Source organism: Brachycentrus maculatus, unplaced genomic scaffold (genome assembly GCF_059751285.1).
Source record: "Brachycentrus maculatus isolate JH-2025_06_01 unplaced genomic scaffold, ASM5975128v1 h1tg000562l, whole genome shotgun sequence".
Lineage (NCBI taxonomy): Eukaryota > Metazoa > Arthropoda > Insecta > Trichoptera > Brachycentridae > Brachycentrus > Brachycentrus maculatus.
The window spans coordinates 526,709-551,875 of record NW_028281305.1 but is presented as its reverse complement, the minus strand read 5'-3'; the positions used below and the strand labels follow the sequence as shown (position 1 = coordinate 551,875).

At 37.6% G+C, this 25,167-nt stretch overlaps 1 protein-coding gene across 1 annotated transcript in view; it reads right to left on the bottom strand.

The window, feature by feature from the left end:
- The window catches only part of LOC148301449 (uncharacterized), a 92,186-nt gene that overhangs the window by 22,222 nt on the left and 44,797 nt on the right, over positions 1-25,167 (bottom strand). Inside the window, exons 17-18 of the mRNA XM_088273240.1 lie at positions 8,013-8,160; positions 4,886-5,074 (exon numbers count right to left, since the gene is read on the bottom strand). Of these exons, the coding sequence (XP_088129366.1) occupies positions 4,886-5,074; positions 8,013-8,160 (337 nt within the window). The remainder of the gene's footprint in view (positions 1-4,885; positions 5,075-8,012; positions 8,161-25,167) is intronic.

The window sequence follows — 25,167 nt, the reverse complement described above, 5'->3', positions numbered from 1 at the left end:
ACATCCAAAATCTCATAACGACAATTTTATTTTTTTCTACACGACTCATTGTTTCTTTATATTTGTATATTTTCAAAATTGATCGTTTTTCAAAAGTGATCGTTTTTCGTTGCATATTTCGAGAAAATTCACCAGAGCGCCGTGACGTCGCTTCGGGGGCGTACTGATCTTGCGGTCGTCGGTAGCGTGCGGGGGGTGGGGGATAAGGGTGGAAGGGGGGGCGACATCCCCCGAGAGAGGGGGCGGACTGGCACGCGGCGCATCGCGCACGCGCGGGCTCGGGTAAACAAGGGGAGCTTGCGGTAACGTGAAATCGGGAAATGAGGAAATGATTTGGGAATCTCGAGAAAGATCCGTGAAGGTGACGCGTAAGGATACACATCACAAGGCAATTAACCGTCTGAAAAATATATTATCGTAAAATACGTTGCTGTACCTAATGCCTGGTATAAGTGATCACTTCATACTCTCTATGAAACGTTCACCATTCTGGTGATGGATCATTCGTCATTCATTATTAACTAACTACTATTTTTTGTCCGCCTCCGTAGTGTAATGGTCAGCACGCTCGGCTACCGTTCTGGAGGTCCCGGGTTCGATTCCCAAGGGGGGTAAAATAAATATAAGTGATTTTGTCACTGTTATTTTTATTCAATATTACCATGGACTGGTACCTGAAGCGGAGGGCTGATCACCTTTCCTTCATGTGTAAACGATCAAGATAACACTGCGTTAATATGACACAGTGCCCTATGCACCATTGGGGAGCGGATAAGGGTTTTATTATTTTTTTATTTTACTATTTTCTGAAATCTCACCATAGATGAAGAAGAATACGGAAGTCATAGGTAGCGGATATGGATAAAGAAGAATATTGTTGTATAAAACACGGCTTTAATCTACTATAATGTTCGCATACGTGAAAAATATTTCTAAAACCTTCCATTTTATTTAAATTATTTTCGTGATAATCTATCCATCAACAGTTTCAGAGGATCCTTTGATATCTAAGGGTACAGCGATTAATTAGGAGCATACATTTAGCAGGAAATATTTTTTAAAAATTAACTAAGTAAAACATTAATTAAAAATAGATAGATTTTACCACAAAGTGACTGCCGAATCAATTAAGGAAATATTTTTTTCTGAATTGCTCGTCAATAATTTCAGCAAGATCTTTCTTTACATCTCAACATAAATGAAGAAGAATATGAAAGTGTGGGTATTTACAGGGCTTACGACCTTAGGCTGGTTATGCAATCACTTTACACACGTGCAACATTCACCAATTCTACCCATGATTGACAACCACACTTCTAAAATTCTTGGAACTCCTAGATACAGTAAATCTTCCTATAACGTTGAGATAGGCACCGCGTTATCGGAGGGAACGCTATAAGGGGTTAATGTTTTAAATAGTATTTTTACAATTATGTATTAATTTTAAATCAAACACAGATTTTTTTAGTCTACTGAGTTGTATTTTATTAACAAAAACACATAAAAAATTAATATTGTGACAGTTGTTAAAAAAATCTGTGTTTGATTTTTTTTCGTCCGCCTCCGTGGTGTAATGGTCAGCGTGTTTAGCTACCGTGCTGGAGGTCCCGGGTTCGATTCCCAGGGGGGGGGTGAAAACAAATATTAGTGATTTTACACTGTACTATTTATTTAATATTACCCTGGACTTGTTCCTGAAGCGCAAGAGTGATCAAGGTGATCACTCTTGCGCTTCATGTAAGTAATGATCAAGATAACACTGCGTCAATTCGATGCAGTGCCCTATGCACCATTGGGTGCGGATAAGGGTTATAAGTAAGTAAAGTTTGATTTTAAATTAATACATAAATTAAAATAGAGTTCTACAAATTAAACGCCAAATCAATAAGTAAATATACTTAGTATTTTTACATTTCAACCAGCGGAACTGACTCAAATAAGTCATTATTAAATAAAAATACAATTCAAAAACCAATACCCTCTATAACATTCTCTACGATAAAGCTGTACTTGTCGCAACGTTACAGGCGGGTTACTGTATATTGATCAATCTCGTGACACAATACATGCGATACCCAGACTCATCTTCTTCATCTATCTTGAGATATCAAAAATGTAATAAATAAATCCAGATTTGCGAACACGGATAAGGACACATTTATGAATTGATTTTTAAATCAAACACTAATTTTTTTAGTCTATTTTTCAAACCCTTATCCGCACCCAAATGGTGCATAGGGCACTGCATCATACAAACGCAGTGTCATCTTGATCGTTAACACACGAAGGAAAGGTGATCAGCCCTCCGCTTCAGGTACCAGTCCAGGGTAATATGGAATAAATATTAGAGTGAAAAAATCACTTATATTTATTTGACCCCCCTGGGAATCGAGCCCGGGACCTCCAGAACAGTAGCCGAGCGTGCTGACCATTACACTACGGAGGCGGAATATACTGGGTTGTATATTATTTTTAACAAAAACACATTAATGTTGTGACAATTCGACTGTCCAAACTCAAAACACAGTAAGGGACATTTTTTTTGAAAAACGTTTTGTTGCATTTTTAGACTAACTAGAATCTACTTATATTATTTTGAGAAATAAAAATACTTTGTTTTTTGATCCACTCACATTTTTATTAACAACCAACTAGTTTCGGCAACAATCTGTTGCCCTCTTCAGGGTTTAATTTATGAAAAAACAAAGTCTTTTTATTTTTCAAAATAATACATCAATATGATCCACAAAGTTAATGCATTCAATATTCAAAACAGAATCTACTTAGTCCAAAAATGCAAAATAATGTCCCTTACTGTGTTTTAAGTTTGGACAGCCGAATCGTTTCGCCTAGTCGTTGCATTTTCAAACGAATGTCGAAATGTGGTAAAGTTCCTTCTTTGCTTAGCAGTATGCTCCATCCGATACTCCGGTTGCCGGAGATGCCTTGTTGAATAAACAGCGCTAGTAATAGGTGAAATAACTCGCTAATCAAACGCAAACATTGGGATATGATACAGGGTACAGCCCGCGGACTTGGCTCCGAGTCGGCAGAAGGGTTGATCGGCGGGGGGGATGTTATTGGATACGTATATTGTTTATTTGTTTGCCATGGATTATGTAGACAACACAAAGGGGTAACACGAAAAAACACGTCTTTGGCTTGTGCACTTTCTAGCAACTCGGGCTGTTAAAATCTGTGTTGAAAAGTCGAATGGTGAGCATATTGGTGCAGAAAAATCATTGTGCATTGCCAGTTTACCTTCTGTTTATACTAATCATCCACTGGTGCATAAGGCAAAAGAAAGAAGCGGTGTTCTAGATCTTTAACCCTTTCCGGTCCTATGTCGAATGTCATTCGACATCGACTTTATTCCGGTGAGTCCTATGTCGAATGTCATTCGACATCGACTTTATTCCGGTGAGTCCTATGTCGAATGTCATTCGACATCGACTTTATTCCGGTGAGTCCTATGTCGAATGTCATTCGACATTTTTTTCTTCAACAGTTTAGTGTTAAAATACAAGCAAACATATTTTTTCTCACTCGTATTTAGTGTAAAATGTAATAATAAGAGACAAGATTGTATACATTCAAAATAAAAATAAATTTTTAACACAAGTGTAGTTTTATTTTTAAAAAAAACTTGGACGTATTGTTTAACCCTGTAACGCTGTAAATCTATTGTGGACCTGGTGGAATTTTTTTTTATGGACCGAAAAGGGTTAATAACGTCACGACAAGGCGACTGGTCATACGCTTCAGGTACAAGTCCGGGGTGATATTGGATTTATAAAGACCCGATTGCAGACGAGGCCTCGCTCGGTTCCCTAATTACCGGCAGAATGGAGAGAGATACCGGCCTGGGGTAGCAGGAAGCCACCCTCGCCAAACAAATTAATAAAACCTAATAATGTTTGCTCTCCGGCCACGGGAGGCTTGCGCAAACTGATCACCCCCTAAAGCAAACTCGGCAACATATCTCCGCCGAGATACTAACCGCTGACGAGCATACAGATGATGCGTTCGCCGATCCGTTCCGACTAGGGATGCATTTTAACATTACGCCCCTTAAAGTAGGTGAAAACCCTTATGCGCACCCCCATGGTGCATAGGGCACTACATGATATAAAAGCAGTGTTATCTTGATCGTAAACACATGAAGGAAAAGTGATCAGCCCTCCGCTTCAGGTACCAGTCCAGGGTAATATTTAATAAATATTAGAATGAAAAAATCACTTATATTTATTTGACCCCCCCCTGGGAATCGAACCCGGGACCTCCAGAACGGTAGCCGAGCGTGCAGACCATTACACTACAGAGGCGGACAAAACTTTGCACTTAAAGTAGGTACTTATTTTTATTTATTTATTAAATTTGTCTAGATCAAATTGAAGACATTTTAAGTGTTACGCAATAAATCGTTAAAATAGTATAAATTAGAATTTTTACCTTCCCATCACGGTGTTGTGTACCCATAATATCTCTATAACAACCATAATATCTCATTAAATATAATAAATACAAGGCTAAGCTTTTAAGCATTCCTCCAGAACATATTTACGCATTGATTTAAAAAATAATAAAAAATATCGGGTACATCGGAGGTATTTTGTGAATATCGGAAACAAATTCGGTATAAACAGCGCGTGTAGAGTGTGATCTTTCACTGTAATATTTATTCAATATTACCCTGAACTAGTACCTGAAGCGGAGGGCTGATCACCTTTCCTTCATGTATAAACGATCAAGATAACACTGCGTTAATATGGCGCAGTGCCCTATGGACCATTGGGGTGCGGATAAGAGTTTTATGATTATTATTATTATTGACACAATCCACTGAGAAAAAAACAGCTTGAAATAGAATTGGATGAATATTGACCTGATAGGCGGGCAGGTCCGCGTCGGCCGAGGCGGTGAGCAGCTTGAGCGCGGCGGCCGCGAGGCGCAGGGCCGGCGCGGGCAGCGCGGCCGCCTCGGGCGCCCCGGCCAGCGCGCAGCACACGCAGCGCAGGCAGCCGCCCATCTCCGTGGCGCGCAGCGCGCCGCCCAGCCGCGAGCACGCGTCCGTCTGCCGGAGAACACAACATCAACATCTACATGGTGCAAATAGACAACCGTTGCATTCTGCGGGGAGAGAGGTACAGTTTGTTTTCAACGAAACTTATGACGAAAATTAAGGGGCAGCGTGGTCCTGGTAAAAGGCAAACAACATGAGAGATTGGACCAGGATGACACATGTGGAAACTGTTTCTTGTCGCGTAAGATAGAGAAGCATTCGCCAGAGTGATTGCCAAAGTAGGGGTCGATCTGATCAGGCACAGGAAGAAGAATATATGGTGACACACCCCTAGACTGATTTTTTTCCCCGTCTTATTCCTTATTACTGAGGGATGTGACCCTCGTCGGAGCAATGACTCTTCTCCAGTTATCCCTTGACTGCGCCGCACGTAGTTCTCCAGTCACCTTCGGTCTATCGTGTGGGGATCTTCCTCTCCATCTCTTCCCATCCAGCTACCAATCGCAAAGAGTCGTTCCAAACTATTCTTATTGCCACGTGCAACGTGCCCAAAGAACTGAAGAATCCGTCGTGTGCAGACACTGGCCAGAGTCAAGCCATCAGATTGATACTATTTACCAAAGATGGTGATATTGACAGTTGAGAAGACTGACAGTGCCATGATAGGCAGCAGGAAGACGCTGCAGAATATATATATATATATATATATGAGACCACTTCTTCTTCTTTCTGAATTCATCCGAAATTATCGTCTTTGTAGACTGTTGGGCTCAGCTCTACTTGGTTCCAGGTCACAGATGCTTCTATCATGCATTCGAATCATGTTATCTTTCTGTGCCATTGAGGAATTTTTTGGTCTTCCGCTAGATGTTTTTCGAGGAAGGTAAATCTCCTAGATCCTCAATAAACGAGATTAGACAAAGATCAGAACAGTTATGGCGCTGTTTAGAGCTGCCAACGACGAGGCCACATACTCTCAAACGACGGGGGGACCTGACACGACACACGAAGAAGAAGAAGACGAAGAACACACAGAAAAGGGAAATCCTGCCACCATAATTGTGGAATTGTCCGGCAGCATTCGACGTGGTGAATGCATCTTCATCTAGGATACAGATATTAGAGACACGTGGCGAACCAAATTCGAGAAGCATGACAAGAAAAAACAACAAAATGGAAGAAAAACTTACTACAATTACATATCTGAACGATCTGAAGTTATTTTGGTTAATTCAATTGATACCAGTGTCAAATGAATAAGACACGTGGCAAACTTAATTGGAGAAGCGTCACAAGAAAAAAAAACGGAAGAAAAACTTACTTTAATTACACATCTGTACGATCTAGAGTCCTTGAGGTTGACTCAAACGATACCAGGGTCAAATCAACACTCTCGGCTTTGAGGTCCAGACAAACGTGGCAAGATGGCTGACTTCTGGTCCACGGCGTCGCGACTGGCAGGAGAGCTGGCGCTGGAGCGACTGATCCACCGAACGAGAAGCGGAGAAGTGACTACGTGACTGCCGACTGACTGGCTTGTGTACCTCCCAACCGTGCACGTGTGAGCCGAGCAGAGAACAATGGCAGTTAGTAATATGATTTATAGCTGACTGGGAATTCGCCGAATTGCAGTGTAAAATAATATATGTTCCACGCTTGCCGGACGACTGAAACTATGGCGTCTCTTGTTGCGGACCGTAAAACAGTCGCGTAATCAAATTTAATGTCTTTGTTTCTGCGTCGTTTGGATTAGGCCCTCGCTTGCACTTTTAAAATTCCTGGTATCGATATTATTTCTTGCTTCATTTTTATATTTTGCATTTTTTAAATCGTGAATTCTAGAAATCTTACTCCTTCACAGAAAATATGTGATATGCCACGCACCCAATATAGATAAATCAAGATATCCTTACTTCAAAACATTTTGAGTGTGTCCAAACTCTTACTCACAAATCTGGGTTGTGAACTCATATGTACTCTGTCATGAGATTAATCATATATCGAGGAGTTTAAAAAATTGCGCAGTATGGATGTCATACAAGGGTTAATTAAACCAAATCCGATCCCTAGGTGGAGCATATGGAGTCCACAAACTGTCTCTAGGCTTTTCTGTCATATACAAGGGTAGAATGGAAAATGTTGTCTAAAGTGATCACTTAACCAGGCTAAGATATGTAATAAGCCCTGTAAATACCCTGACTTTCATATTCATCTTCATCTATGTTGAGATGTCAATACGAATCCTCACGTGATTTTTGCCACGGTGTTGTCATTTGTCATTTTGTATCTTCTTCTTCTTCATGTGCCCTCTGTCCTCCACTGCCGGATATAGGCCTCTTCCGTACCCTTCCATTTCCTTCGGTCGGTTGCTGTTTGCACCCAGTTTTTATCCCCCACAGCGACTATGTCACCGGACCATCTCTTTTAGGGTCTTCAGACGACTCTTTTTATTTTAAAAAGATTATCGATAAAATTAAGAAAGGTGTGTTGACATGGTTTGGACATGTAGAACGAATGAGTGAGGAAAGAACGGTAAAACAAATTTATGAGGCGAATGTAATTGGGAAAAGGAGCAGAGGAAGACCGAGAAAAACAAGGCACGATCATGTATGCCAAATACTGGAAAGTGGTGAGGTTAGGAGTCGAAACAATCGGCGGGCATGTATAAGGAGATGCATGAACGTGGAAGAGGCGAAGAATGTTTGCAAGGACAGAGTGGTGTGGCGATGTTAGTTAGTTAGTTAGACCACTCTTTTTTCTCTATCTCAAATTTTTTGGGGTCCATCTTGTGGAGTCCTGTTTTGCAATATGTCCCGCCCATTGCCACTTGAGTCTTGCCACGCGATCCATGATATCCTCTGTTTTGGTTTTCTTACTGATATCTTCAATTCTTACTTTATCCATCAGGCTTAAACCATGCATGGATCTTTCTAGATTTTGGATTTTGTATATAAGTAAGGACAGGAAAATAAAATGTGTTCGAGATTACCTGCAGGTCTCTGGCACACCGATCCGTAATGGCCGCGAGAAGATCCAGAGATGATTCCAGCATGTCGCAAGCGCCGGGAGACGTGGGATCCTCGGCGCTGCTGCAGACTTGGGAGACCAGGTCTACTAGACCAGAGCCGATGACGTAACTGCGGAAGGAAATACAATCTGTTACTTATTGTAACTGCAGACAGTTGGTAGAATTCCATATTGAATTGTTGGGTAATATATCCAAAATTAAACAAGGTTTATTGGATTGCATTCTACATTTATTTATGTATATGTTAATACGTGACGTTAATATGTAATTTCGTCGCTGACAAAACGCGTCATGTATTAACATATCGTAGTTATACAGGAGAAAGTGACCAAGTGCATTTCTTACAAAACCGTGATCATTGACTATTTGATATCTTACTAGCTTAATATTGCCCTGAAAAACATCCCAAAGGATTTTGAACTTGGAAGTATAATATATTGACTTGGTAAAAATGACTGCATTGATGTTTATTTTCTTGCCAAGCAAAAGTGACTTAAATGGCCCTCCTGAACATTTTACCTTTTGTTAGTTGGTCACTTTCTCCTGTACGACTACGATATACATAAATAAATGTAGAATTCAATCCAATAAACCTTGATTCATTTTGGATTTATTACCCAACAATATAATCTGTTACACCAACAAACAGAGAAGAATCTACTCCAAGTATTTTTTTATTTTTTTTAATATTAGGCTTTAAATATGAATAAAGGTAGGGACTGACCGGAGCCATTTCATCGTTAGTTACGATGCGAGCATTCGTAAAGTCAGTACAGCGAGCCGAGCGCTCCATCCATAGTTTAAATTGCTCGCCGCGAGCGACGTAACGACAAAATGCTCCGGTCACTCCCCACATTAATATGTCACCTGATGATGGAATAGTTATTTCGAAATCGGAAGTGATGTGGTAGTGTTTTATTACGTGGTATTACACAAAGCGAACGATGAATTATAAGGAGAGTGTTATATTACCATACCACAAAGTTAAAAATGCTTTTATTTAATTTTATTTATTTATTCAAAATATTATACATGTACATAAAAATTATCTGTATTTTCGCTCTTTAGGCATAGCCTGTGTTGAGCCGAAATACTTACATGATAAATTTTAAATACACAAAATACTTAAATTGCTTTTAAATGACATATCGCTCACTCCTTTCAAGAACGTCATAAATCAAAAAACTTGATTTTTCAGGAGAACGTTTTTAAAGTTTAAAAATACAACACAATGTATTAAAAATAAATATCAAGCCACTTATTGAACTTTTTATTGTGCAACAGATCTTTTTAGGTAAAACCTGAAGGTTTTTTCAACATTTGAAAAATATTTAATTTATTTATAAAAATAATTAAACAATACATTTTCTTCAAAATGCAAAAACTACATTTTCTGCCCTGTAGCGGGTAAATATCAAGTTAAAAATATGCCTCTTTTGCTGGGATATAGTACATTTTATGGGCATTCTGAAAACATGCACAACTGAAAATTGACGATTTTTGATTTATGACGTTCTTGAAAGGAGTGAGCGATATGTGTACCTACGCATTTTACTGTATAATTAATGCCTTTTTCACGAGTAGATATGGGTGACCGAATTAAATAACGACTTCATAAAAACAAGTCGGTTTTTGGATTAGATCATTTAAAGCAAAGAGAGAAATACAAACCGTGAAAAGAATAACAAGTTCGCGGCAGTATCTATTGTTGATTTGAGTAAGCTTTATATTTAGCGGAGACCTTTTCAAATATCGCTCACTCCTTTAAAAAACGTCATAAAAAAATCGTCAATTTTCTGTTGTGCATGTTTTCGGAATGCCCAAAAAATGTACTATATCCCAGCATAAGCGGCATATTTTTAACTAAATATTTACCCGCTACAGGGCAGAAAATGTTGTTTTTGCATTTTGAAGAAAAGGTATTGTTTAATTATTTTTTTAAATATACCAAGCATTTTTCAAATGGAGAAAAAACCTTCAGGTTTTATCTAAAAAGATCTGTTGCACAGTAAAAAGTTCCATAAGTGCCTTGATATTTATTTTTAATACATCGTGTTTAAATTTTTAAACTTTAAAAACGGTCTCCTGAAAAATCATGTTTTTTATCTATGACGTTCTTGAAAGGAGTGAGCGATGTGTCAGATCCTTACCGAATCATTTTACATACCGAAAAATGCCTAAAAATACTATCTTTATTTTTATTTTTTTCAAATAACTTTTTAAGTGGAAAAACCCATATTTGTGAACAAGGATCTGGATTCTGGTTGTGTGATTTTAATGAACTCTCAATACGGGCAGAATGTCATTACGTTTGAGGGCCGGAAGGTCGGGTAAACAAGGAAGAGCGGAAGTATGGAGAGGAACTGGGAAAGAAATCGCGGGATAGATTATTAAATTTCGGCTGAGCAAACGGAACTTTAGCCGTAATTAGATTTGACTTCGGCAAACATATTAGACCCGAGGATGGCGGAGTAGACGTTTACACAGCAGAGTGGAATATTAACGAATAATTTTGTTAAAATATAAAAGATCCGGATTAAATTATCTAAAATAACTAACGTTTCTTGAATGTTTTTCGCAGATACTTTGTGGCACATTTTATAAACTTTATAAAATAAAACAACTTTGTTTTAACCACTTTTTATTGGTACACTTTTTCCAACCGGTTTCGACAAGAACCTTGTCATCCTCAGGGTTTATCTACTAATTCCAAAACATTGAAATACTCATAGTTAGGTTATAATTAAATAACAATATGGCAATGACTAATGCCTCGTATGTCTATGTTCCCACTAATCAAAAATAAATAGATTATTAAAAATTATTAAAAAAACAGCTCCTACCCCCTCTTCATCCTTCAACGTCCAAAAGACACAACCCTAAAATTAAGAATAAGCTCCACATACGGTGTTTGAAAATGATGCGGAATGCATCGAAACACACGTCACAATAGATTTTAAAGTGGTATTTACCAAGTAAAATTTCAATTGAAAACATGATAATGTCTAAGTTATACCCTGAAGGAGGTTTGTGGGTTTAATAATAATTAGATTTAGCGCTACCCGTAGATAGGAGCGCCAAGTTGGCAGCATCAGTCGGCTTCATTTGCATTTAGACGAGCTTCACTTGTTGATATTTCATTTTTCTCAACAAAAGCTATCAGAACTAGCATGCCGAGCGTGGAAATGGGAAAACGGAAATTTCACCCGCAACGATTTAGGATTATAATTAAATTATTTTTTATTTTTATTTATTTTTAAAACCAAAAACCATGAATCATCCCAGGGATGATGTATAAATTATAAATTTAAATTTCACTTGGAAAATACCACTTCTTCTTGCTTGCTCCATCCCAACTTATCGTCTTTATAGACTGTTAGCGTCAGCTCTCCTCGTCCTCAGATTGTAGGTCCTTCTCATATACAACGTCACCTAGGCCATGCCTTCGAATCATGTTACCTTTCTGTAGCATCCATGAATTTATTGGTCTTCCTCTAGATGTCTTTCGAGAAAGATCCATGGCGATCGCCTGGTTTACAATATGTTCAGGTTCTCTACGTTCTATGTGCCCATATCATCTCAATTGCCTTTCCTCTACCTTACTATTACTTGATAAATACCACTATTTATTCAAATCTATTGTGACACGTATTTCGATGCAATTTCAAGCACCTTATACGGTTTATAAAATAAAACTCAAACTTTATTGTTTAATACATTCATTTTTTATATTTTTCTCCAGCCTGTTTCGACAAGAACCTTGTCATATAAAGGGACGGACGTGTAGGTACTATGTGTACAACAAGATGGACAGCAATTTTATTGAGATGGAGACCTTAGGAAAATAAAAGAGGCGTCGGAAGACCTCAAAGATGGCCCGTATCCTGCATATTGCCAGTGAATACATATGCTCTAGAGAAAATGGATTTGACAAAAAGAAACGCAGAGAAGCTTAAATGCACACAGCGATTTATGGAAAGATCCATGCTTGGCTCAACCCGAGAAATGAAATAAAAAATGAAGAAATTAGGAACAGAACCAGAAAAGTGGATATCATGGATCGAGTAGCAAGACTCAAGCAATGGAAGGTACAGATTGCAAGATAAAACGCCACAAGGTGGACTCCTAAAATTTTGAAATAACCTCAAAAAAGATGGTCCGACGACATTGTCACTACGGGGGTAACTGGTTGCAAACAGCAAACGACCGAAGGAAATGGAAGGATACAGAAGAGGCCCATATCCAGCTGTGGAGAACAGGCTAGAGTTGAAAAAGAAGAAGAAGTTTCATAATTTCGACACAAAAGTTCCTTTTTCTTCAAGGTGGGGACTGACTGGAGCATTTCGTCATTACGTAACATTCTAAATATCATCAACTAATATCATCAACTAAATGACTCCGGTCAATCCTTATCATGCAGATTAGAGCAGGCCCGAAATGTCTTTGCCAAAATGAATAAAGTGTTTTTGTCCCGAAACTTAAACCTTGAACTTCGGAAACGTATATTGAATGCTATGTCTTCCCAATTGCTCTCTATGGAATGGAGGGATGGACACTCACACAGGCACTAGAAAACCGAATAGAGGCGTATGAGATGGGTCTCTATCGCAAGATCCTGCGAGTGTCATGGCGTGATCCGGTCACCAACCTAGAGACGGATGAATACCAATAAGGAACTCCTACCAACCATCAAGCAGAGTGCGCTGATGTACTTCGGACACGTCATGAGAAATGAAAAATATCGTCTTCTCCACCTAATCATGCAAGGAAAGATTGAAGAGCGAAGAACTCAAGGACACCGAAGGACATCATGGCTGAAAAACCTACGACAATGGTTTGGCAGAAGCACCAAATCTCTGTTCCGAACTGCAGCATCAAAATTGAAGATAGCCATGATGATCGCCAATCTTCGTTACAAGTGGCACAGGAAGAAGAAGAATCCCCATCATTACAGAAAGTTTCGTTTATTAAAAGTCGACCTCAAAATAAAGAATTTTGCCAGAACATAAACTCTACACCCATTATATACAAGCTTGGAAGGTATGTAGTACTAAACGAAAAACGGAAGATGATGGATCTATAATATTGGCTATGAAAGTAATACGGCACTTGTGATATTGGCTATGAAAGTAATACGCCATTTGTGATATTGAATATCAGATAATGGCCGAGCGGCTTGTCGCGCGAGGGGGCGGGAACGTTGGGGCAGGTTTGACATCCCTCAAAAGAGTGGTTTTTCATGTTTTCCCACGAGATGAAGAGAGCGTGCTACTAAAACTTCACTCTTGCCTCATGCATATTGCAAGGTCATACTAACCCCTTTGATGTTATCATAACAATACCCAGACTACGCGAATCCCAATTTACTATAAAGATAATAAAAAAAATATCGTTGACTGATTCGACAGTCAATTTGTGGTAATATCTGTCCATTATTAATTTAAGTTTTACTTGGTAAATACCAATATTTCTTAAAATCTATTCTGGCACGTACTTTTGATGCTTTTCTCATCATATTCAAACAACGTATGTGAAGTAAGATTTAAATTATATTTAAAAAAAGAAAATTCAACAATGCCAGTCAACTAGCGATTCATTGTAAAAATATTACCAATACTTTCAATATTAAAAATATTACCAAAAATCACGATTTCGAGAATTTCAGTGAAAAAATTACAAAGGCTTTTAAAACGGTTAAAAATTATTACGTTAAAATCACGAAACAAAGGCAGACTAATGAAAAAACAGAGCCTCAAAAGACAGGGGTGCAGGTTCGTATTAAGTGGTTTCGGAGGGGGTGATCAGAATTGTTTAACAATATCACAAGACGATCAACCCTTCACCCTCGCGTGGGGGGAGGCGGCGTTAATTCTATAGTATCAGGGCTGTATGAGATCGCGTCGGGATATTTTTTATCGGAGATACAAGACGACACAACAGTAATGAAAACACTCCCGGTTTGTTGGTTGAGACGAACTCCGGCGTATCTAATCAGTCTCGGCAAACCTTTCGGCGTTTCAGGCAGGTGGGATAAAGTGCGCAAAATGGTACAAGGTGGATGACGGTTTCAGGAGCTGTGTGGGCAGAAGACAAACACTGGCAGTGGGTGTAATATTTCCTGAAGAAATTTCAGGAAAACAGTAATTAACAATTGACAGTTTTCAGGCGTTTCTCAGTGTGTGAAAAAATCCTGCCAGAATCTTGAATACATCCAAATAAAAGGTTATCTGCTCAATAAAGGCTTTCTCAATACTTAATCGCGTCAAATTAACATATAAGCTATATATGTATTGATTTGGCGTTTAATTTGTAGAACTCCATTTTAATTTATGCATTAATTTTTAAATCAAAGACAGATTTTTGAGTCTACTAAGTTGTATTTTATTAACAAAAACACATAAAAATTAATGTTGTGACAGTTGTTTCGCCTCGTTATGGCATTTTCAAACGAATGTCAATGTCAATGTTTTCAAACAATTGTCACTAAAATTGTTGATAAAATACAACTGAGTAGACTCAAAAAATCTGTGTTTGATTTAAAAATTAAAACATAAATATAAGCTATTTATTTATTGATTCCTCATTAACTTTGTGGAATGACATGTTGATTTTTTTTTACAATTAACAGCTCTCCTCGCCCTCGGGCCTCCTATCATATACATTGTACATTATACAACGTCATCTAGGCCATTACCTTCGAATCATGGTATCTTTCTGTAGTATCCATGAATTTTTTGGTCTTCCTTTTTCTCTCGAGGAAATTAGAAATTAGAAATTAAAATTTTACTTGGAAAATACAACTTCTTCTTGCTGGCTCCAACCCAACTTATCGTCTTTGTGGACTGTTAGCGTCAGGTCTCCTCATCCTCAGGTTGTAGGTCCTTCTATCATATACAACGTCACCTAGGCCATGCCTTCGAATCATGGTATCTACCTGTAGTATCCATGATTTTTTGGTCTTCCTCTAGATGTCTTTCGAGGAATATCCATGGCGATCGCCTGGTTCACAATATATTCAAGTTTTCAGCGTTTTTAAAAAAATGTTATAATATATTACACGACTTATTAACATATTTTCGTCACAATTTTTGAGTGATATTTTGACGAGACCTGAACTCGGGAGAGTTGCGAACCACAAGATAAGACGCCTGTAAGTGGGGGGTGAAAATTTCATTACCGAAGCCCTCCCTCCCTCCGAAGGGAGGGCCTCGCCGCCGTCTTGCCGCAGGAAGGGTTGACTGGGCGGCACGGGGAAGGGGGGGGACATGGCATACATCATAATTGTGTTTGCCATCAAGATTGGACGCTGATTGGCGGAGATAGATTTGCGGAGAGATGCTGCTTGAGTAGACTCTGCGAGCATCTTGCGAACGGGGTCGAGAATTTCAGTGTCGATTATATGTATATAAATAAAGGTGGAGTGTATTGTTTCGTATACAAACTATGGATCGCGTCAAATTGCGAAATGCACGAAGTAACCGTTGTGGCAATATTTATTTAACAAACTCGTTATTAATTATTAAAATACTTCAAATAATTAACCTACGTCTATCATAATATCTCGATGATGGAGCGCTATTGGTGATAATTTTAGGACTAGCAGTACGTCATACAAGAGTAAATATGAAGATGAATTATTTATATTGACATCTAAACATTGATGTCTGTCACTTAACCAGCCTATGACATATCGTAAGCCCTGCGAATGCCTATACTTCCATATTCTTCTTCATCTATGATGAGATGTAAAAAAAGCAATATTTAGGATAAGGACACGCACAAAATATTGTAAAAATATATGGTTTTTATTTTTAATTTAAGTTTTACTTAGTAAATACCACTTTTATTATTAAAATCTACTGTGACACGTGTTGTGATGCATCCCCCATCATTTTCAAACACCGTATGTGAAGCAAAGTATACGTTTTAGAGTTGTGTCCTTAGGACGTTGAAGGTTGAAGAAGGGTACGAGCTGTTTCTTATTTTGATTTATTTATTTGTTTCAATAAATTTTAAGATAAAGTGGTACCGTAGAACGGGGCTACTTGAACTTTGATGTGTTACTTGAGCCCAGTACAAAAAAAGAAAAAGATATGTATTTGGTCTACAATAATGAACGTATCGACATGATTCATTGTTTCCCTGACAGGTGACACTTATTGTCACGATACGTTCATTATTGCAGACCAATTACAGATTTAATTTTCTTTTGTACTGGGCTCAAGTAACACACCAAAGTTCAAGTAGCCCCGTTCTACGGCACCTAGTTACATTTAAGAACAAACTACTAATTAATTAGTTATATTCTTCTATTTTTGGTAATTATCGTATATTTATTTACAATATAAAACTTAAATTAAAAGTGGATAGATTTTATAACGAAGTGACTGCCGAATCAATGATCGATAAATGATTATATTCGTTGATTGATTAATTTAGCGTAATATATCTCGATATAAACACACGCGCGGTAGCCGCCGAATGATTGGCTCCCCGCCGGGCCGACCCTCGACAAGCCTCCTCTCCGAGGGCGGTCCAGATGTCGGCCTCTGCGTACACGCCGAAACGCCTGCGGTCCGCTAAACAATCGCCATAATGGAGCTCGCCTCATCAACGCAGCTTGACACCACAGATTTGCTCATAATGTCTTAATATTTATATTCGCGTTTATCGGTTTATAGCACAGGTCGGCAAAGTGTGGCTCGGGAGCCGCATGCGGCTTGGTGCCGTAAACCTTTGACATTAGTACCATATTCTTCTACGTACGCTTTTTCCACATTCATGCGTTTCCTCATACACACTTTCTTACTTCAGCCTTCTTATTTTACCAAAAAAAAATGTTTTAACCCTTTGGTTACCAGGACTAAACAGGTTACTATGTTTGAAATGTGTGTGGTTATTATGTAGAATTGTGGATTTTTTTCACTTTTTTATTTATTCAATATTACCCTGGACTGGTACCTGAAGTAGAGGGTTAAACACCTTTCATTCGTGTGTTAACGATCAAGATAACACTGTGTTTATATAATGCAGTGCCCTATGCACCATTGGGGTGCATATAAGGGTTTGAAAAAAATAATATTTTTTTTTTACTATTTAACTTTGGCTAAAAAGTTTGTCGACCACTGGTTTGTACTATTGCGATTAAAATACACAGAGTAGATGTACTTACTGCCGCACTAAGCACAGAGGGGGTATCTAAATTTCCAACAGTAAATTTAATTCACAACATTACGAGTGTGTCCAAATACTTGTTCACAAATCTGGATTTTCTCCACTGAAAATTTTTGACATCTCAACATAGATGAAGAAGAATATGGAAGTCTTGGTATTTACAAGTTGTACACTGTTGACAATTCGTGAAAAGATCATATGAAAACACAAAAAAATCAGAAATGGATTAAAAATAATAATAATAATAACCAGCAAAGCCTCTACTTTTAGAAACTTAATCCACAAGTATGAAAGTAAGGATGGGGAAGGTAAATGTGAAAGTACATCACCAACACCTAGACTAATTGAAAATAAATCTTTCTTGAATGGATTTTGTAATCGGCGGGAATCGAACCCGGGACGCCGGTTTCGCAGGCGAGCGTCTACTCAACTACACCACGGCGCCTGTAATAATATAAATTTCTTTCAAAACTCGAGTTATACAATTAATATACTCGTTTATATATATTCCGTCCGCCTCCGTAGTGTAATGGTCAGCACGCACGGCTACCGTTCTGGAGGTCCCGGGTTCGATTCCCAAGGGGGGTAAAATAAATATAAGTGATTTTTTCACTGTCATATTTATTCAATATTACCCTGGACTGGTACCTGAAGCGGAGGGCTGATCACCTTTCTTTCATGTGTAAACGATCAAGATAACACTGCTTTTATATGACGCAGTGCCCTATGCACCATTGGGGTGCGGATAAGGGTTTTATTATTAATTATATGTATTTTCTATTCTGAAAATCCGATTTTTTTGTATTCATACTACATATAAAGTTATCTTCTTTTCACGTCTAGTGCAAATACACGCAAAAAAGAGATTTGTAAAGGGTAAATAATAATCCCGAGAAATAAACTGATTAAATGTTGATTTACGAGCAGGAACTACAATCGAATAGAGCAAACTAAGGGAAGTTTTATGTGCTCATTCTTCTCTCGGGGGGTGGAAAGGTAAATAAATCCGTATCATTCCGATGTTTTAATTACAAACGAGAGGGCAAATCGATAAATAACAGTCGTCGGGGATTCAAGTAAGGAAAGCCACTTCGTGGACGATTCAGTAAAAGTATTCCTGTCGCAATTCACAATGACAGAACTCACAAAATGGATTATAACTCATTTTTATTATTAACAGTATTTTAAGGAAAGCCAGTTCGTGGATGATTCAGTAAAAGTATTCCTGTCGCAATTCACAATGACAGAACTCACAAAATGGACCATAACTCATTTTTATTATTAACAGTATTTTCAGGAAAGCCAGTTCGTGGATGATTCAGTAAAAGTATTCCTGTCGCAATTCACAATGACAGAACTCACAAAATGGACCATAACTCATTTTTATTATTCACAGTATTTTCAGTGTGTGGTAAGCTCACATACAAATACCTGTTCACAAATCTGGATTATCTCAGATTAGGAGTTATGTTACACATACAAATTAAAGAGTTTATACTCAATAAAAAGCTTCTTTCTTCTTGCCATAGATGGCCCTAGTGAAATTCTAGTCAATTCAAGCAATATGTTTGGATTTTGAACAATATATAAGTATTAGAAGTTTCAAGAATTTGAGTGCAAGACCACTGTTGACTTAATGTGAACACAACTACATAAAAACTCAGTTTATATTCTCTTTTGATGAAGAGAACATCCGCAGTTCTTGAAACTAGTCGTGTTTACATAAATAAACTCTAGAGTGGTATTACAAAAGTGTTTTATTTTTATATATTAGGTCTAGTAAAAAGAAATCCATTATTTTTGCATGAAATTGGTGAAAAATTGACAGCGAGAGAAGCTTGTGGAAATTGACTGTCTCAGTTTTTTGCCAATAGGGACAAGAGTTTTTACGAGAGAAGCATAATGAAATTACCTTCAAAATGGCAACAAGTTATCGAACAAAACGATGCATATTTGACGTAAATTAGATTATTCTAAGTATGATAAATAAAGACTTCAATTTCACGCAAAAATAATGGATTTCTTTTTACTAGACCTAATGTAGAGATCTTGATTCCCTTTTTAAATATATATTTAGTAATTTACATAATCAAGTAGTTATCGTACTCCTTGTACTCACAGAGGTCTCGTTACGGCTACAATTGTTATCTCAATTAAGTCTGTGGCCGTTCAGGGTCCTGGGGGATTCGTGAGTACAGTTGTGATACAAAGAATAACAGGGAACAAACGGGAAGCCCTCGCGTGGGAAGGCTCGTGAGGGTTGGCGAATTGAGGGTAAAAAATATCCCAAATATTGAATAAATATATTTTTCACTTTCAGTCTTGGTCAAGTATTTATCAGTCTTAATCAGTCTTGATAAAGAAGCGGTTAGCTTCGAAACCGGTAGACCGGTAATTAAGTTATAATAAAATATTTATAGTGATTTTAAAACAAAGCTACATTTTAATTATAAAATGGAAAATCACAAAGTTAGTGCTTCAAATATAAATTATAATTTTCACTGACTAAATTAAATATTGTAGTCCTTTATGGGACACCAGTTTGAATTAAGGAGTAACTCTGCTATGCTCATCTGTCTACATAGAAATTGAAATCTGGTGGTTTCAATTTTTGCGTAATGTGGACGTGTGGAGCGAATGGATGACGAGAGAATGACTAAAAAAGTATATTCGGCGAATGTGACTAGGGCAACAGAACGAGAACGGCCGAAAAAGACTAAATCAATCAGAACCTCTGATCTTTCTGAACTCCTAGTAAGAATTTTTACTTTGCATCGAGTTTTGCGTCGTATAGAGGTATGAACTAACGAGGATTAAGAAAAATTCAAATAAAAGGTCTCTGCTTTATAAAAGCTTTCTCAATCCAACATAGGTGGATGATGTGAACTCATATGTACAGTGTCATGAGATTGATGCTACATATATCTAGGAGATCCAAAAAATTGTGCAGTGTGGTTATTAATCATGGGTGGAATAATGAATGTTGCACAGCCTTTAGCAGGTCGTAAGCCTTGTAAATACCCGGACATTCATATTCTTCTTCATCTATATTAAAATAAAATAACTCCTAAGTGGAGATGACTCAGATCGGTGAACAATTTTTTAGACACATTCAAAGTACTATCTACCCTCTGATTGCAAACAGCTATTTATGGTTTAAAACTTTTTGACCAATATCACTAGGCTGCTTTTGGTTGGTTAGAAGTTATTGCTTTTTGGCAAAAAGCCCGCCAATGTTTTTTTTCTGTACATGAAGTTTAAATAACTAAATAAATAAATAAAAATGTTAAAAATACATATGTTCAATTGTTTCGGCATTCACTCTGTGGTAAGACATAATGAAATTGAAAATAAAACATTGCTTTTATACTATTTGAGAAGCATAAAACAAATGTTTCATTTTTAAATTAATATCGTTGTCATACAGGAGAAAGTTACCAAGTGCATTTCTAACAAAAACGTGGTCATTGACTATTTGATATCTTACTACCTTAATATTGCCCTGAAAAAAATCCCAAAGGATTTTAAACATGAAAGTATAATATATTGACATGTTAAAAATGACTAACTGCGTTGATGTTTATTTTCTTGCCAAGGAAAAGTGACTTAAATGGCCCTCCTGAACATTTTACGTTTTGTTAGTTGGTCACTTTCTCCTGTACGACTACGATATTGAAAAAAATCCTTGTTTAAAAAAAAATACAAATGACCCCGGCTACTTACATCCATTTACGACGAGACTGATAAAGAGTAGTGAAAATATGATAATCATCTTCTATTTAAGCTGATCATTATTTACAACCCCTAATTTCGGTGAACAGCCATTAATATCAATCTATTCCCTCGTGCTGTAAAACCACGTGCGATTTCCACCCTTACACTGTAAATATTATAACCCATAGCGGTTTTTTCTCCTCATATCACCATATCCGTCTTTTTCAATTTTCATTAAGGTATCACTCGTCCTACCAATGAATCATTCCGATGTGAATTATTTTTACATATCGCTCACTCCTTTCAACAACGTTATAAATCAAAATTCGTCAATTTTCAGCTGTCTATGTTTTCGGAATGCCCAAAAATTATACTATATCCCGGCAAAAGAGGCATATTTTTAATTTAATATTTACCCGCTACAGAAAGTGTATTGGTCAATTATTTTTTTAAATATACTAAAAAGTTTTCAAATAGAGAAAAAACCTTCAGGTTTTACCTTAAAAGATCTGTTGCACGGTAAAACGTTCAATAAGTGGCTTGATATTTATTTTGAATACATTGTAATATATTTTTAAACTTCAAAAACGTTCTCCTGAAAAGTCAAGTTTTTATTTTTATTTTTGACGTTCTTGAAAGGAGTGAGCGACTTGTGGAATTTTGTAATTGAAACAGTACAAGTACTTGTTTTATAATATTGTCGTATGCGTGTATAACTTGATGTTCTGTTCCCAAATAAAAATTATTAAAGATAAATAAATCATTCGGACGTTACAAACTTTTCGCTACACTGACGGTCAAAAACATCCGACTACACGGAAACGCATCGGGCATAAAGTAAAACAATTAGATTTAGGTGTTGTTCTTGCCGACTTAGCGCTGCTAATGCCCGGCCCTCGGAGCCCTCCGGCATCCGATCGAATAGAAAAACAGAATTAGTATGCGAACACTCTGCACCGGATTACGTATGGTTTATTGTCAATTTACAATTCAAATCGTGCCGCCTTCTCTCGAGGGGCGACATGCCTCGCGGAATGCAACTCTCGGCTTAGCGGGACCTACCCATCTAGATGTACTTAAATGGAAAAGAAAAAGAAAATTTACAAGTCCTACCCTTGCACCATGCAATCTATTGTAGATTAAACTTCATAAAGGATCTCCTGAAGTATCAAGTTTTTTTTTTAAATTTGACGTTGTTAAAAGGAGTGAGCGATGTGTAAAAATACTTGGAAAAGGTAAGGGTGGAACACCATCTGAGTTTGGTCTAAGTCTAAAACATCTAATGTTAAGGTAATTCAAAAATATCTCGAATCCATTATTTATCATATATTATTTAAGGGCTTCGAAAAAATATAAATGTAGGTGCTACAGCAATCAAAACATATTCATTTTAGATTCATATTTTTTATCTACTTATTTAAAACTTCTGCACAGATATAATTAAACACGGACGGTTACAAGTTAGAAGAAATAGTAAGAGAACTCTAGAAAGTTTAATGATATGTAGTTAAGTATAACAAAGTTTAATGATATATGTTTTAGGTAAGATGGTGTGGTGATGATTTTGTGAAAGACGGAGTAGTTATGGAAGATTAAGTGGTTATGAATTTGTGGAAGAAGGAGTGGTTTTGATTTTATGGAGGATGAAGTGGTCATGATATTATGAAAGATAGCATGCTTATGATTTTGTGTAAGATGGAGTGGTAAAAAAATTGTAAAAGATGGTGTGGTTATGATATTCAAGACGTTTTTGACGCATAAACTTATAAACTCCATCCCAGATCATTATAATACTGATTTTCAATATATTGACGATCTTTCCTCCATTCTGCGTCATCACCGAACCGCCTCTGACCCGAACAGTTAAGATTTCCCGCCTCCACCCGATCCAGCACTGGAATATCCCACACTAATGACGCGTCACTTGCGCGAGATCTCACAATACGCTCTCCCAAACAAATCTCGCGTCGCGTTCACGCCACCCGCGCTAGCAGGGGCGGGGGTGGGTACTCCTGAGGATGGCAAATATTGTAACAAGTGTGGCGGACACGTCCTTTCACACGGCACTAGCGCCGGGCTCCCAGCCTCCCGCGACACTCGACACGCCGAAGGACCTCGTGTCAGGAACACTCGTTTCATTTGTCAATTTTTTTCCACGATAAAACATCGTAATATTTGTAAACATGGCTCATTCTATAAAAACGTGTAAAACGCTTTGAAACTCACATTTAAATTAATGCTGAGTGGGAAAAAATCTGTGATTTTCAAAGATTTTTCTGCTATATTTCTATTTTTACGTATTCATTATAGGCTAGCCTCGATATTCGATACACCAGATGACCTTGTGTTGGAACCAATCGTTTCATTTGTCAATTTTTCACGAGAAAACATCGTATTATTTGTAAACATGGCTAATCTATCAAAACGTGTAAAACGCCTTAAAAATTCGCATTAAAATGGATAATTAAAGAGAAAAAATCATTTATATATTAAATGTTAAACCAAAAACTGATTTTTTGAGTCTACTAAATTGTATTTTATTGTTTAAAAAAACGTATAAAAATCAATTTTGTGGCATAATAACACAACAACTATGGTATATGGTTAATATTTTAATAAATATATGATATAAGTATATGTAAAAAATAGAAGTATTTTAGAAAAATCTTTAAAATTTAGTGATTTTTTCTCTTATTTATAGATTTGGCGTTTAATATGTAGAACTCCATTTAAATTTATGATTTTTTTTAATCTACTAATTTGTATTTTATTGTTAAAAAAATCACATAACAATAAGTTTCGTGACAATTGTTTCGCCGAGTTACGGCATTTTTAAACGAATGTTTGAAAATGCCACATGAATTTTTTTTATTGTAAAATTTATGGAAAGTGTGCTACTTTGCAGTAGCACATTTTACAAAAACTTTATAGTAAAAGAAATAGCAAAACGCAAACAGAGGAGACCGAAGAAAACTTGGCATGATCAAGTATTTGGAATACTCGAAAGGCGTCAGGTTGGGAGTCGGGGTCGATAATGGGCGTGCATGTATGAGGATGCAAAGAATCGCGGAACAAAAGTGGAACTGGGAAGGTCATGTGGCACGTATGTCTGAGGATAGATGGACGAAAAGGATGCTTGACTGGAGGCCTAGAACAGGGCGCAGAAGCGCGGGTAGGCCCCAGACAAGATGGTCCTATGGCATTAGGAAAGTGGCAGGCCTGCACTGGAAGAGAGTCGCGTCCAACAGACAACTGTGGAAGTCCAAGAGGGAGGCATTTGTTCAATACTGGACACAAGAAGAAGGCTCAAGTAAGTAAATAAGGGGCTTCCCCGAAGGGGTAGGCAGAGAGAATAGAGCGCCACACCACTCAGTCCTTGCAAACATTTTTCGCCTCTTCCACGTTCATGCATCTCCTCATACATACCTCATACATACCGTTTTTTCCTCACTCATTCGTTCTACATGTCCGAACCATCTCAACACACCTTTCTTAATTTTATCGATAATGCTTGTCTCAGCTTTGCACTCCTTCCTTATTTCACTAGTCGAACATCTATCATACATCGTTTCGTCGCACATTCGTCTGAGAGATCGCATTTCGACTGCATTCAGTCTACTTTCATCCTTCTTTTGCCAACTCCATGTTAAGTAAATAAGTATCAATGAGTGAACGCGTGAATGTGGAAGAAGCGAAGAATGTCCGCAAGCACAGAGTGACGTGGCAGCGGCGTGATTAGAGCGACATTGTGTAACATTCGATTGGGCGGATGGAGATTCGAGGAATCTGGCCGTAAATAAGCGTCGGTAATAGCGCACGGCGGAATGGCATCGCCTATTGCCGACACTATAAAGATAATGCGGTGACCGATGGACGAGCCGACGCCAGCCGCGACGGGCCTACAGATAAGCCGAGAGACAAGCCTCACGGCTTCTCAAAGTGTCCTTATACGAAGAGAATCAACTTGTGCCCAAATCATCAAATGTGCCATCGACACGGGAACAACTTAACGAGGGCCCATTATCGTAATCTGTAATTACCTATACGACGAAAATAAATAAATGAATGACTCTGCGCCGAATGCGAATAGTTTCGATCGATTCCGACCGCTTGTTCAGTCACAAAATTTGTCCAAAGGGTGGTGGTCATTTTGATAATTTAGTAAAGTTAATAAACATAAAAAAATTGACTCATTTTTTTAGGCGACACTTTTTTATTGCAACTCTCT